The 15242-nt window shown below is 41.2% G+C and overlaps 1 protein-coding gene across 1 annotated transcript in view; it reads left to right on the top strand.

Annotated features, from left to right (window-relative positions):
• The window catches only part of SLC6A2 (solute carrier family 6 member 2), a 109622-nt gene that overhangs the window by 66279 nt on the left and 28101 nt on the right, over positions 1-15242 (top strand). Inside the window, exons 9-10 of the mRNA XM_026652720.1 lie at positions 815-943; positions 7948-8047. Coding sequence (XP_026508505.1) covers positions 815-943; positions 7948-8047 — 229 coding nt within the window. The remainder of the gene's footprint in view (positions 1-814; positions 944-7947; positions 8048-15242) is intronic.

Here is a 15242-nt window from a genome sequence, read left to right as displayed (position 1 = left end):
CATGAGCTTCCAGGATCACCAAAGCAACAGCAGGGCAGGCATGGGAGGGAGGGGGGAACCACTGCTTAGCTATTTATTTATTTGTTGCTCAGCTGTGTGGAAAGTGCCAAAAATACTTTCCCACATGGGCAGCAAAACACTGAGGGCTGGCTCTGAGAAGGAGACTTGGATTCATTCTGATCTAACCCTATGGAAAAAAAACCCAAAATATTTGCATTACAGCACAGGACATAAAGTTCATGATCAGGAACCTGTACCCTACAGCAGGATCAATGACAGCTTGGAAAATATTTCAGCTACCACAGTCAATTTCTCCCAACAGCAAAAAATGGCTAACATATAGTGGTTACGTCCAGAGGGCAAACTAAAATTCTTCTATGGTATTATCAAGAATTTTTGTTATTATAAAATTCTCAGCACTAAGGGTTGTCTCTCTAGCCCCAGTATACAGAGGTAACAATGTTGTTTGATTTGCCACATTGCTTAGCTCTGCTCTCCATTTTATTGTTCCTTATCAATAAAAACAGCAGCCACCAGGTGAGGGAAGTTGAGACCTACTTATTCTGATTTCTAACACTTCAACTATGTGCAAGTATGAACAACAACAAGGAAGAATAATCCAGAGTGAAATCATATGCACATTTTACAGAAGGTATAACACTTTTAAATAAAGAGAAGAAACTCAATCAATGTTAGAAATCACAAAAGGAAATAGAGATGAATCTCAAACTTATGGATACCCTTCACTTTGTTTGTGGGTAAAATGTCTCTGCCATTACTGTCTAAACTAGACTCCTGTATTCCTTTTCCTTAGATGGGTGGAATGGAAGCTGTCATCACTGGGTTAGCAGATGATTTCCAAATACTGAAGCGGCACAGAAAGCTTTTCACATTTGGTGTCTCCTTTGGCACTTTCCTGGTGGCTCTTTTTTGTATCACCAATGTAAGTACTGCAAGCATTTCCATTAGCAAGTTAACTTAACAATGCAACTATTCCTGTAAAAGAGACAGAATTACTGTAGGCTGGGGTTGATCTCTTTGTGTGCCTGGAAAGTTTAATTATAACCAACATTATTGTCTGAATATTATATTAATTCTTCTATAAATGATGCCTCTCCCCTCCTGTTTTTTACAAGGCTATTATCTATCAATTGATCTCACAAACCTTTATTCCCATGCATTATACTTACCTCTACTGTAGCTTCATCATCTGAAATGGGACTGTGGGGAAAGCATTTTGGGGACCACACCCGGAAGCATTTGAAAACTCTCTTTTCACAACAGCACAAGATAATTAATCAATAAGAAACATTCACTTCTTGTAAAATTACACTTCAGTACAATAATCTTATCACCCTTTCCATGAGCATGATAATAGCTTGGCAGCGTAGCAGATCATAGTTACTAATGCATTGGGTTGGATGCATTTCAGTGAAGGAACCTTCCTATTTTTGAAAATCGGGGGTATAATGCAACCTGCTCCCCGCATTACAAATATAAAGCAGAAAAATAATGGCTGCATACATGTGCTGGATGTGGGGAAAGGTTGCAGGGAACCCTTTGCACAGGTGGCAGTCATACTGTGGCTGTTTTTGCTGTCTACGGGCAAAGGAGCAAGGCACTGCAAGTGCTGGCAGCACAACACAGAGAGGACATGTCTGTTCTGGGCTGGCCTTGCTCTTCTCTGCATGCCAACTAGAACCAGGAAGGTGAGTGCCACTGCTAAGCATGCACCCCATAATGCTACCATATGCATTATACCTTACGTAGCCATAATGAATGCACCAGTGCTGGGATCCTATGACCACATCCCTGGCTATCAGCATTCCACTGACTCACAGATCAACAAGTTAGCAGAAAGTTATTAAAATGCTACTAATTAATGAATTGAAAAGTTTTAAAGAAATTTTAAAGTTAACAAAATGCATTTTCCTGGTAGTTTTTTCACTACAGTGTTTCATTAGATTGAAAAGGTTTTCAAAGATTGAAAGTAAGCCTTATATTAATAATACAGATAATTTATACTAATAATAAATATTGACCCTTTTTACATTTTTCAACTTTCTCTGTCATCTTATGCAGCTGGACATACTACTTCCTTGTTCAAGGTCTCATCTGGGTTAACAATAGGCTTGGGCCAATGGGTTTGAAGAAACACAATGGGTCAGATCTTTAGCTGGTCTAAATTGGTGTAACTCCATTGACTTCAACTGCGCTATGCCAATTCAGACCACATGAGAATCTAGTTCAGTGTCTTTCAAATTATGTATCTCTGTGGGATTAAATCCTCAAACAAGCTAGACTGCACTGAATTGCCTTGACAGGTACCAATACATTAGTTCACGTCAAAGAAAAAGTTGATGTCACATGTGTACAAAGTAGAAATCAAATCCCCTGTGAGACCATAGAGATAAAATAATCAGTTGAATTTCTCCTTGAAAATCTTTGGGATCTCCTTTCAAAGCAGTCTGTTTTTCATACAGACATATTTCATCAGTCACCTTGCTGGATTTCTAAAAGAAAGGCATTCAAATAATGAACAGGTGTAGAGCAGAATTTCTCACCTAAAACACTATTCAATAAACAGTCTTTTGCTTGTTGCTAAAATATTTGCCATACAGTTCGTTAGGTGCCCTATGTTAATCCAAACTTTGGCCAGATCTCCACATCTCCAGAGTTTATAACTCAGAAAAGCCTAGATAGCCGTCTCCATTGGTCACTGTAAATAGCGACATCTCTGGTACAAAGTCTCTGTATGCTATAAGAAGAGAAAAGCTAAACTATGTCTTTGTTAATTAAACAGTAAAATCATCATCAGATCTACAAAACGAATGGTATTTATCCTCTTTATTAAATTGTTAAAGATACTAAAGACAAAATCCACACGAGGAGCAGGCATATTCATAGTGGGTTTGTTTATAAATAAGATTGTTAGAATCTACCCTGGCTGGAAGTTCTCTCAGCTGTTTGCAGGGGATAAAATGGTAACAATGTCTTAAAATATTTTGCTTTGCTTCATTTCAAAACGATAGGGAGCTCCATATGCCAACAATCCCCTCCATTCTCTTCACTCCACACTAAATAAAATGAGACATTTAATAGTTTACTCAAAGACCAATCAAATAAAACAAAGTCAAATCCAGCTCAGAGTGTCTGAAAAACAATTTTGCAAGAATCTCGTAAATGCAACGTACAGTTCCAAATCAATGCATTTCAGGGGGTGTATATTTCAAAGGAGAGGGGATATTTATGTCAGGTGAAATCCTGTCACCACACTTCAGCCACAGAAAAAGACACAAACCACAGCATAACCAGGGCTCTCCTACTGTACTGGATAGCAGGCAATGGAGATTTCACAGCCATTTGTATGCACTAGGCCACTCTACAGGAGCATGGGAATGGGACATTGGATCCAAGACTGCAGATCCATTGGACCACAAACCTGGCTATGGGAAGAAGTGGAGTGATAGCAGCCATGACTGTGACACACCAATGCCTTGCAGCTACTTTGAGAAGTAACTCTACGCTCGCTGTAGTTTGGGCTCAATCCTCCAAGTTGGTGAGAAGTTCTGCAAGGCACCAAGAGACCTCAGTTCCCACTGAAGTTACTGGAAACTGACGGTGCTCACTAACTGTGTGTTCCAGTGAATTCCATCCATTTTTCAGCTCCCATTTTGTGGGTGAGGGCTAAACCCGTTTGCAAGGGTTGTTCATTCAAACCCACCATTTTCCATGCAGCCCAAGGGATGCCCAAGCTTTCACCTCCTTGGTTAAACATACTCAGCGGCAGCTCCAAGCACCAGCGCACCAAGCGCGTGCCTGGGGCGGCAAGCCATGGGGGGCGGCCTGCCGGTCACCGTGAGGGCGGCAGTCAGGCTGCCTTTCGCGGCATGCCTGCGGGAGGTCCGCCGGTCCCGCGGTTTCAGCGGCAATTCAGCGGTGGGTACGCCGAAGGCGCAGGACCGACAGACCTCCTGCAGGCACGCCGCCGAATCCGCGTGACCAGTGGACCTCCCACAGGCACGCCGCCGAAAGCCGCCTGACTGCCATGCTTGGGGCAGCAAAATACATAGAGCTGCCCCTGAACATACTGAGATTATTATATTTCTACCCATCAGACCTCTGGTACCTGGAGGATAAACTTTGAAAGTAGAAGAATTTTAACTGTTTCTTTAAGAGCTCTGAGGAGCTCTGCTATTTGAAGTCTCTGAGTAGTTAATCACTCCCTGGTGGTGGGGACGAAGCTGAGCTGAGCTAAGCTAAGCAGGGAGCTCTGGTATAAAAAGTCACTTGCTCGGCAAATTCAAAGTCCATGAACAGAGGCAGCTAACAGGAGAGTTTTGGACGGAGTTGAGAGAAGGTGTGTGAGAGCCTTTCCTTCCAGGTTCAGCTCTACGTCTGATTTTAAGATGACCAGTGATGGAACAGTGGTGGTGACCCACAGCAGATTTGCCACGTTTTCTTTCCTGCGGAAACAAGAAGGGACTTCCTGGTGCATGAAGTGCAAGTTGGTGGCTGTGCTGGAGGAAAACATTCTTGGACTGGAGGTGCAAATAGAGATGCTACTGAGAAGCAGAGGAGTTCCTAGACAGGTGTAGGAAGCATCCGCACCCCCAGGTTCAAGGAAGAAAGTTGCTGATCACCAAAAAGTCAGGGAAACAGGAAATCAGAGGAGGAGGCCTGGCAGTTCATAACCACCAGAGGCAAGAAATCACATCAGCATTCCTCACAGCTGGAGACAGATGAGGATGAATAGACTGAGGCCACCAGAGAGATGATGACCAGGAGAAATTCTACACAGCTAGAAGTTTCCAATCAATTCCAGGTCCTCTGTATGGAAACTATAGAAGATTCCTCTCAAGATTCAGCTGGTCCTAGGGAATGGAAAGATGTACAGGACAACCGATTCGAAAATCAAGCATATCCACAAAGAGTTCTCCAACTGTCCAAGAAAGACTGATGATCCTTGTTGGACATTTTGTACTCAGAAGAATTGAAAGATCATTCTGCAAGGGACAGATGGATAACAGGACGGTGTGCTGTCTTCCTGGAGCCAAGACACAAGACCTCACTTTAAGATTGGATAGGCTTCTGAAGTCAATGGTCAAGGAGCCATTCATGTTGATTCACTTCGGCACTAATGACACGGCATCATGGGACATCTCACAGATAATAGATGACTTCAGGGAACTTGGAAGTGTCCTGAAGAAGAATAAACTTGAAACAATCTTCTCTGAGATCCTTCCTGTCCCACAAGCGAAGGAAGACAGAAGGCAGAAGATTCTGGCAATGAACCACTAGCTAGATAAGTGGTGGAGGGTGGGAGATTTTGGTTTTATGGTACATTGGTCAACCTTCTACAGGGAGAGGGAGCAGTATAGTTTGGACCACCTCCACCAGTAGAAGGGGAACCAATCTCCTCAGGGGTAGTCTGGCTAGAGTAGTCAGGAGAGCATTAAACTAACAACAACAGGGGAGAGTAAAAACAGGGGAAATATGAGCACTCGTTTAGCACAGAATCAAGATGTTGAAAACAAAATTAATGAAGGAACCCGAGGATATGAAGAGAAACAATTCTTTAATTGCCTATACACCCAGTGCTAGGAACCAGGATAACAAACAAGATTGAATTGGAATTGCTTATTTATGAGTATAAATTCAATCTAGTTGGTATTACTGAAACCTGATGGGATGATGTGTAAGACTGGAATATTAAAATCAGTGGTTATAACCTATTTAGGAAGGATTGAGTGGGCAAAAGGGAAGTGGCACTCTATGTCAAAAATGGCATTATTGGTTTCTGAGTCACTCATAACTCCAAAGAAAATGATCTTGAATGCCTATGAATCAATGTCCTAATGCATAAAGCACAAGATGGAGTATTAGTTGGCATTTGCTACACACCACCAAATCACACTAGGGAACAGGATGACCAGCTCCTTATGCCTCTAACCATAATGTGTAGGGGGGAAAAGCTGCGTGATCATGGGGGACTTCAATTTGAGTGACATATGCTGGAGATCTCATGCTGCCAGTATTAAAATATCCTTGGAATTTCTAAATATTATAGATGACAGTTTGCTAAATGAAAAGCTGTTGCATCCAACATGGGGGAATTCTATATTAGATCAAATCTTAACAGATAAAGAGAAACTGATCACAAAACTAAAAATTAATCGTAGCTTAGGTACAAGCAATCATAACTTGATCATATTTACAATATGGAAGCAGAATAAAGTCCAGACAGTAATATATATGCTTGGTGCTTTAACAGGGCCAGTTTCACAAAGTTGAAAACAATTATGAGCCAGATCAACTGGGAGGAAGAATTTAATCAGAAAAATCTAAATCATAATTGGGAATTGTTTAAGAACACTTAACTAGATGCCCAAAAAGTCACAATCTCATAATCACGGAAGGCCGTACTGATTAAAAAATTGACCTGGTTTAGAGGGGAAGTGAAGGTAAATATAAAAAATAAAAATATATAATAATGGAAGAAAGGGGACGGTGACAGTAATGAATATAAATCAGAAGCTAGGAACTATAGAAACTGATAAAGAAAGAAAAGGAACACAAAGAGAAATATATGACCATCAGAGTTAACGACAAGGAGGAGTTTTAAGGATACTGGGAAGAAGAACAATCCTGACAATTGTATTGGCCCATTACTGTATGGAAACAGTAGAATTATCAGTAATAATGCAGAAAGGCAGAAGTTTTCAATATCGATATATATTCCGTAGTTTTGGGGGAAAACAGATGATGTAGTCTCACATGATGACGATAACACTCTTTCCATTCCAATAGTATCTCAGGAGGATGTTAAACAGCAACTACTACAGTTAAACATTTGTAAATCAGCAAGTCCAGATGACATGCAACCAAGAGTTTTAAAAGATCCGGCTAAGGAACCCACTGGATGGTTAATGCTGATTTTCAATGTCTTAGAACACGGGGAAAGTTCCAGAAGAAAGAAAATGTGGCAATATTTTAAAAGGCTAAATGGGATGACCCAGATAATGATAGGCCTTATAAATGAGGATTCATCATCAAGTGTGTGTGTTTCAAGTGGGGTCTCACAGGAATGTGTTCTTGGCCCTACACTATTTAACATGTTTTCAATTACCTAGAAGAAAACACAAAATCATCCCTGATAAATTTGCAGATGACACAAAAATTGGAGGAGTGGTAAATAATGAAAAGGACAGGTCACTGATACAGTTTTAATACAACTACATGTAAATGTGTAGAGCTAGAAACAAAGAATGTTGGCCATACTTACAGGATGGAGAAACTCTATTTTGGGAAGCAATGACTCTGAAAAAGAATTGAGGGTCATGGTGGATATTTGGGGGAACATGAGCTCCCAGTGCAATGCTGTGGCCAAAAAGGCTAATGTAACCCTACAATGCATAAACAGGGGAATTCATGAAGGATGTTGATAAATTGAGAGGGTTCAGAGAACAGCCACAAGAATGATTAAAGGATTAGAAAACCTGCCTTCTAGTGATAGACTCAATGACGTTAATCTATTTAGTTTAACAAACAGAAGCTTAAGGGGTGACTTGATTACAGTCTATAAATCTCTACATGGGGAACAAATATTTAATAATGGGTTCTTCAATCTAGCAGAGAAAGGTATAGCATAATCCAATGGCTGGAAATTCAAGCTAAACAAATTCAGACTGGAAATAAGGCATACCTTTTTAATATTAAGAATAATTAACCATTAGAACACTGCACCAAGGGTCGTGGTGCATTCACCCTCACTGACCATTTTAAAATCATGATTGGATGTTTTTGTAAAAGATCTGCTCTAGGAATAATTGGGGGGACATTCTCTGGCCCATGTTATGTAGGAGCTCAGATTACATGAGCATAGAGGTCCCGTCTGGCCTTGGAATCTATGAATCTATGATACTTGTTGGATTTTTTATGCCTCAGGGTGGAATTTACGTCCTCACACTACTGGACACATTTGCAGCTGGGACTTCAATCCTGTTTGCTGTTTTAATGGAGGCAATTGGAGTTTCCTGGTTTTATGGTAAGTGCTTTTCTCTTGTTTTTTGTGACGACAAAAAGTCTTGTAAAATGTTGGCTGTCCCCATGATACCGTGGCCCACAGCTGTAAGTAATAATGGAAGTGTGCTGTATAGCAGAAATCAGAAGAGCAGTAGTTTTAATGCAGTGATCTTCATCTGATTTACAAATAGTGACATGAATTCATATGCTCTATGGCCAAATTTTGGAGCCTTGTGAAAAGCCAAAATAAACTGCTTTGGGCTGAGAATCGCTGTAGGGAGAGAATCCTCCCACTCTTCCCAAGGTGTTGCAGCTGTTAATACAGCCTGTGGGTTGCAGCCTCTAAACCAGGGGTCGGCAACGTTCGGCACGCGGCTCGCCAGGATAAGCACCCTGGCGGGCCGGGCCAGTTTATTTACCTGCTGACGTGGCAGGTTCGGCCGATCGCGGCCCCCACTGGCCGCGGTTCACTGTCCCGGGCCAATGGGGGCGGCAGGAAGCCGCGGCCAGCACATCGCTCGCCCGCGCCGCTTCTCGCCGCCCCCATTGGCCCGGGACGGCGAACCTGCCGCCGTCAGCAGGTAAATAAACTGGTCCGGCCCGCCAGGGTGCTTACCCTGGCGAGCCGCGTGCCGAACGTTGCCGACCCCTGCTCTAAACCACGCAGAATTTCAGGCTAGTGGATTAGCTTAGTTGCGGAGGCACAGACACTGCCCCTACCTCCCGCAGAATCTCCCTGCTACCCACAGGGAGCGTGGAATCTTTGTGGTCTCTCCATGACCTACACAATGAACACATGGTGACTTGACCCTATAGGCTTGTATTCATTTCTTCCTGGGCAGTTCTTGTCTGATTTAGTAATAGAGTGCATGATGAAATACTCCTGTAGTGCTGAATTTTGTTTTGTTATATGCTTCAACGTATGATGCCTAGTGTATGAGCATATCCATCAATGAACTGGTGGACACTAGAAATAAGACATATATATTAACATGAGGTATTGTGTAGCAGTTTAGTCTCTAATGGTAGTTAGGCACCTAACTGTCCTTTGCGCCTTTAAGCATCAACTCAAATGATGGTGTCACCATCATTACGTATATTAACAAGGATATGATGAGCCAGGCTTGGGAGCTCTCCATAGACACTAAGGTCTGTGTGAGACTGTTCCGTAAATCCAAACAGCAATCCTTCCCAATTGATACACTTTGGTAATTCTGGGAGATTTTCAAAGGTGCAAAAGGAAGTTAGGTGTCCAACTCCTGCTAAAAGTCCAGGACAGCTGGGAACCTAACACCTGATTGCTTGTCCCCCAAAAGGGATGCATACTGGGGTTTGGAGGGGTGTAAGGAGCCTTCCATAAGGGCAAGGCACAGTGGGAGTTTAGGGACAACTCTGTTCATATTATCCTGGGGGTGCACAGCACACTCCCTTGCAGGCCAGGCTTCAGGAGATATTCTGACAGCCACCTGGTACTCCCTTCATGCCAGAGTGGCTTTGCACCAACCCCAATGCAATGATATGCCAGTGTACCCTAAAGGAGAATAATGCTCATACAAAGTATGGATCCAATTCTGCTCTCAGATGCATGCACACAGCTTCCATTTACCTCCTGGGCAGTTGCACAAACAATATCGGAAAGCAGAATTTGGCCATTTGTATTTTCTGCTCCCTCAAGTATTATAAATGCAGGATGGGGCATTAAAAATACAGGACAGTTATATAAGGAAGAAGAAACAGCAACATTGATTTTTGCTTTCCAAGTGCAAAAATAATCAAACATTGGCAGTCAGCCACTGCTCATTCTCCTCCAAACCAATATGAATGCATTTAGGTAACCTTAGCCAGAAGAACAGTAACTGTATTTAGTTTACTAATATAATGGGACACTAAATCTGGATAGACCCAGTACTTAAATGACAGGAATTTTAAAACTGGTGTAATCTTGTGGAAAATGTCCTGTGTCGTGTATGTCTGCCAAGAAACAGGTGTGTCAGTGATGAAACTGTTGGAAAGCCACTTGAAATCTAAGATAACCCTGAATGCTAATTGGATTGTAGCATCTACTATTTCTAAATGTACAACTCTTCCATCTTGTTCACTGCTTTGCTGTATACATGTGATCAGTTGTATCAAATCGTCCTTATGTAGAGAATTTACATTACGTAAACTGATTTTTTTTCTTATATATTTTGCTTTGGAAAATGAATTCTTTCCTTTAGTGGACTGGGTTTCAGATGGATAAAAGCTTCTTCCAGCTTAAACTTCTCAGATGGTGCTTGCCACTTTTTGGTTTCAGGTGCAGAGTGTCAGTATTTTTGCCTTAAACCTTTAGACTGTGTTTCATTCTAATTTGAGAAGACACAAGGAATTATCTGTCTTAGAAAGGGCCTGAACTCCTTTTTATATTGTTGGCATGCTTTTCTATTGCTAAAATTAGAGTTTTGATTGCCTCTTGTTTGTGAGGCAGCTAGGTTGCTCCACTGTGTATAAACAATAAAATGTCACTTATTACTTTATACTAATATGATTGTGTTTATATTTGCAACATAATGATCCTGTACAATTCAGTGATGACAGAGTAGACTATTTTTGTTCCTGAAGAATGGAAATGAAAACTTAAATTGTATGTTACTTGGACTAATAGGATCCTATGTACACAGGGCTCAGTTTTGCCAATTATTTGATAGCAATGGGACTACTTGATAGTAAGATAATAAACGTGAGTGAAGGTGGCAGAATCAGGCCTATATTTCTTCTGTTCAGCATGTGATGCTCAATGGGTTTTTTAACTCTCACTAGCCATTGTCCCTGAAGCTTCTCATGTCTTTTCAACCCAAAGGACTAAATTTTGGGGGCTGTTAAAGATCTGGAGCCTTAAAATTCCACCTGTTCTGTAGGAGGTTGTTTCTTTTTTTAAAAAACCCTGAAACTCAATGTTTGTCCAATGCAAGGAAGAACACCAGCTGAGAAATGGAGGGAACTTTAAAGCTCCATTGGTCACTGAATCATGCTGAACACTTTGGGCAGAATTTGGTCTGTATTAGACATATCGTACTCTACATATGTAATGGAAATGATACTCCATTTCTCTTGGGAGGGACTATAACATGTCTTGAACTTGTCCCTGTCAAAGCTGATGAAATTATAACAACTTCCTTCTCTGAATAGCCAAATGTTCAAAGAAATTCTGGATTCTCCCTGGGGATTCCATAATGTAACTTGAAATGAGTGTGGGAAACTATATTATATTATAAACCTCTGGCATGTTTTTGTCCTTAAATGATCTGCTAATGTATATTTTCAAACTATACATTAAGCAGTGTAAATCATAATACAGTGTAATGGCCTGTTTTTATTCCCAACCACCTGTTCCCAAATCACCTGGTGTATCGTTGTTGTTGCGAGTTTTTCAAGATTCTCCTGCAAATAACTAATGCTCCAACTGTGGATCAAAGCTCTGAATACAACTACAATTTGCTGTGTTTTTTTGTAACCTCATCTGTCATGTTTCTGGCCGACTTTTCAGACAGCATAAATGTTGAAAACATGCTTCCAAATTACTTCCCCAACGATCAGTCTGTAAATAAATGCAGCTCAGTATTGAGCTCAGATACAAGGTGCACGTAATAATTCCACTTTTCCTCTTTCAAAATACAATGCACCATCCAGGCTCCCCCTTTAATGACTTTGAGGTTACTTTGCTTATATTTAATTTCTGTTCTGCTTTCAAGCCAGTTGTGTCCCAGTTATTGAGGACACCATCTCGGAAAACTTTTTTTTTCAGTTCTGTCAAAGGCATTCTAAATATTTTGGCAATTCAGTAGACCCCTCAAACAATAAGCATCTGAACAATGTGATATTAATAGTAAACCTCTTTGCTCCGCCACACACTTTAGGAATATATTGACTGTCCTAAGGGTCCCATGATAATAAGTTGTACTTGGGTAAATAGTTCTTACTCATGGCAAATAGTCCTGTTTTGACAGCATCATTCAAACCATCTATCGTATCTTAAGATAGTTGCCATTAAAAAGTCAATAACATTAATCAACCTCTCACGCTTTCTTCTCTATTCAGCCACCTCTTCTCTCCTCACCATAATCAGAGTTCAAGGACACAGCCAGCCAACATTCAAGCATATATTTTCCCCTAGAGACTTTATGTGACTCATCCAAGTATATACTGAGCTAGCTGTCCTGATTACTGGTGAAATGATTCTTCTTTTCCTGACAGTCATCTTATTTTCTTTTTAGAGATAGTGCTTTATAGCTGTCATTGTGTGCTTTATAAAGTTCTCAGGTACCCTTGCTCTACCGCCATTTACCTCCCTCGGCCATCATCTCATCACTTTATTTTTTTAGTTAAACTCCCAAATGGAAACTTTTGGCAAGCAAGGGATCTGAAGGGGCGACGTCCACAATTGCTGCATCTAAGGAAAGCAAAGAATGTCAAACACACAATCTTCCCAATGGTAATTCTGTCCGTCAGAGGTAGCATAAATCTCACACGTTATAATGCTGCTTTCTTATAAAACAATTACAGGTCCTAGATTTTAGAGGAAACTGCTTTTTAAGAGAGGTAAATGTGTCAAAGAGAGGGATGCTCATACTCCAGTTTGGCAGCTGAGGCATAAAAATAGCATTGTTTCTTTAGTGATGAAGAGTTATCTTCTATTATTAAAATGAGATTTACTGTGCTTCACAATAGCTAGGCTTGGATGAAGTCCACAAAGTAAATCATCCGAGCTCAGTCAGAATTCACTTACTTGTTAGAACTTCTCCCTTTGCTCATCACCTCTTTCCCTCCCTCCCCATAATTGGGAAAATAGCTATTAATTTGTCTCAAGCAGCTGATAAATGTTTTTACTGACACAATAAAACCTGCTGCTCGATAAAGAACAATTTATTGCAGCCTCAGGTGCTATTTAAATCGTTGACTGATTAAATCTGGCATGGTCTTGACCACCTCTTGTTTTCTGATAGACCCCCGTTGCCTTAGTGACCCAGCAGGAACATTAGCTTAGCCCAAAGGCAAACTTGACATTTTGGCACAGACCAAAAATGTGGAAATATTTAGTTCAAGTAATACCTATGTCCATTAACTGTGAAGCTTTTGTTCCAAAGATTTTTTACGGGGGAGGGGGAATTGGTTTGTTTTAGCAAGTAACGATACTTTCGTTGGCATTCAGTTTTCCTTCTGTTAACATAAAGGTATGCTTTGCTTGATACACATTCTGGGAAAAGCCCCTCCCACCCCAAATTAAAATCTGTTAATTAGCATCACTGCCAGGAAAAGCTCCATGTAGGGTTTACAAGTCACAATCCCTTTCACAGAACATTCATAGAATATCAGGGTTGGAAGAGACCTCAGGAGGTCATCTAGTCCAACCCCCTGCTCAAACCAGGACCAATCCCCATACAGATTTTTGCCCCAGATCCCTAAATGGCCCCCTCAAGGATTGAACTCACAACCCTGGATTTAGCAGGCCAATGCTCAAACCACTGAGCTATCCCTCCTCTCATGGCATGTTTCTGTGAAGGAATAAGCTTAATATTTGTGAAAAATGAATTCCTGCTTCCATTCCTGCCTCGCATTTTCAGTTGCTTAGAATCTTCTTAAAAAAAAAAATCCTTTTGGGCTGAAGCTTTCCATACTTGGGCTCAACCACAGGTGAGTTTGTTTGGAATGTTTGAGTTAAATGGGTTGAGCCATTTGGATGATGGGGAGACAAATATTAGCTAGGAACCGACTTTCTACATTCTACTTTTGTTCAGTCACACATCCGTTCACACATAGATACAGGAGTGCCACTGAACAGACTGCAAAAGAGGGAGGGGAAGCAATCAAAATGGGCCAAATGTGAGTGGCATTGTAATTCTGTTTGCCAGGTCACACTGCCACTCACTCAAATTTGGCCCAGCCACCACTCCATCCTGCCAGCAGTGAAGGGAATCTGCCATTACACCAGCCAGCTCCAGTCAGAGACTAGGAGGGTGTTGACCTCAGCTGGGCCCCTGGTGAGTTCAGATTCTCAAATGGGGGGGGCGCATGCCCCCCTTGTTTAAAAAGTGGTGGGGGACAGTGACTCTCCTTCTCCACCACTGGCACCCATGCATAGATACCAGTACAACCATGAATGAAATACCTCTACAAACATTCATGTGAACAAAAACAGTCACAGAAATAGTCATAGAAAAGCAAACACAAATGGTGCGGATGTGTTTCGAATGAATAGAAATTTGGAATTCATGAATAAATTGGGGAAAATGTTCTCCACTCGTCTCCCAGCTCTAACAGAAGTGTCAATTGTGGTGGCCTCCAAACCTCTCTAAATGGCACTGGCCATGCATGTTCCCTACTGCTCCTTGCGCACCTCATGAGGGTACCTCCTAACCACAGCAGTCCTTCCGTCTTGCGCTATTGGGTGACCACATGGCGGCAGCACCCAGCGCTGTGCAGAGTTGATTCCATAGGGCAATTTTAAAGAGAGCTACTGTAGCATCCCCCTCCATTCTCCTTCCCTCATTGCTGCTCATCTCAAGTGGTGACTCAACTGTCTGATTGAAAAATTGCTACATCTCTCATTTTTCTGTTCTCTTCCTGCTTCCTAAGACCTTGCTCCCAAAGGCCTGTACATGTGACAAAGTCAATCAAGTGCTTCCAACATGACCCAGATTTTTCACATGCAAATACAAATGTCCTCCCAATGCTGTCCATATCTACACAAATAAAACCTCACCTAATATTTTTCCAAACAAAACCTATGAATACACATTCATGGGAAAATGCACAAAGAGGGTAAACATGGTTGAATTAAATCAAGATCCAATTTTAAAGATTAAGTTTGCCTGCCATCATTTGATCAAATATGCCATTTAAAATGTGATTGACGTATATCCTCTTTGCAATTCAAAAATAACTTTAATTTGTATAAAACATAAGGTTAAAAGAGTATGGAACATGACATATTCAACATAGCAAAATGAAATAGAAGATAAGTGATTGAGTTATATATATATATATATATATATAACTTTAGGATTCCAGATACTGAGAACTGATCATGTTACTTTTTGGACGCCTACCTCTTTCAGATAAGAGAAAACAGTTTCTCTCCAGGGCCAATGGTCTACACAGGGGTTTATGTAGGATTTGAGTGGTCTCTGGGCCTCATGCTGGCCCTCAGCACCGGGATGATTTACACTCTAAATCTATAA

Source organism: Terrapene carolina, unplaced genomic scaffold (genome assembly GCF_002925995.2).
Source record: "Terrapene carolina triunguis isolate 2854851 unplaced genomic scaffold, T_m_triunguis-2.0 Scaffold130, whole genome shotgun sequence".
NCBI lineage: Eukaryota > Metazoa > Chordata > Testudines > Emydidae > Terrapene > Terrapene triunguis.
The sequence above is the reverse complement of the archived record's forward strand: the minus strand, read 5'-3'. Positions and strand labels throughout refer to the sequence as shown.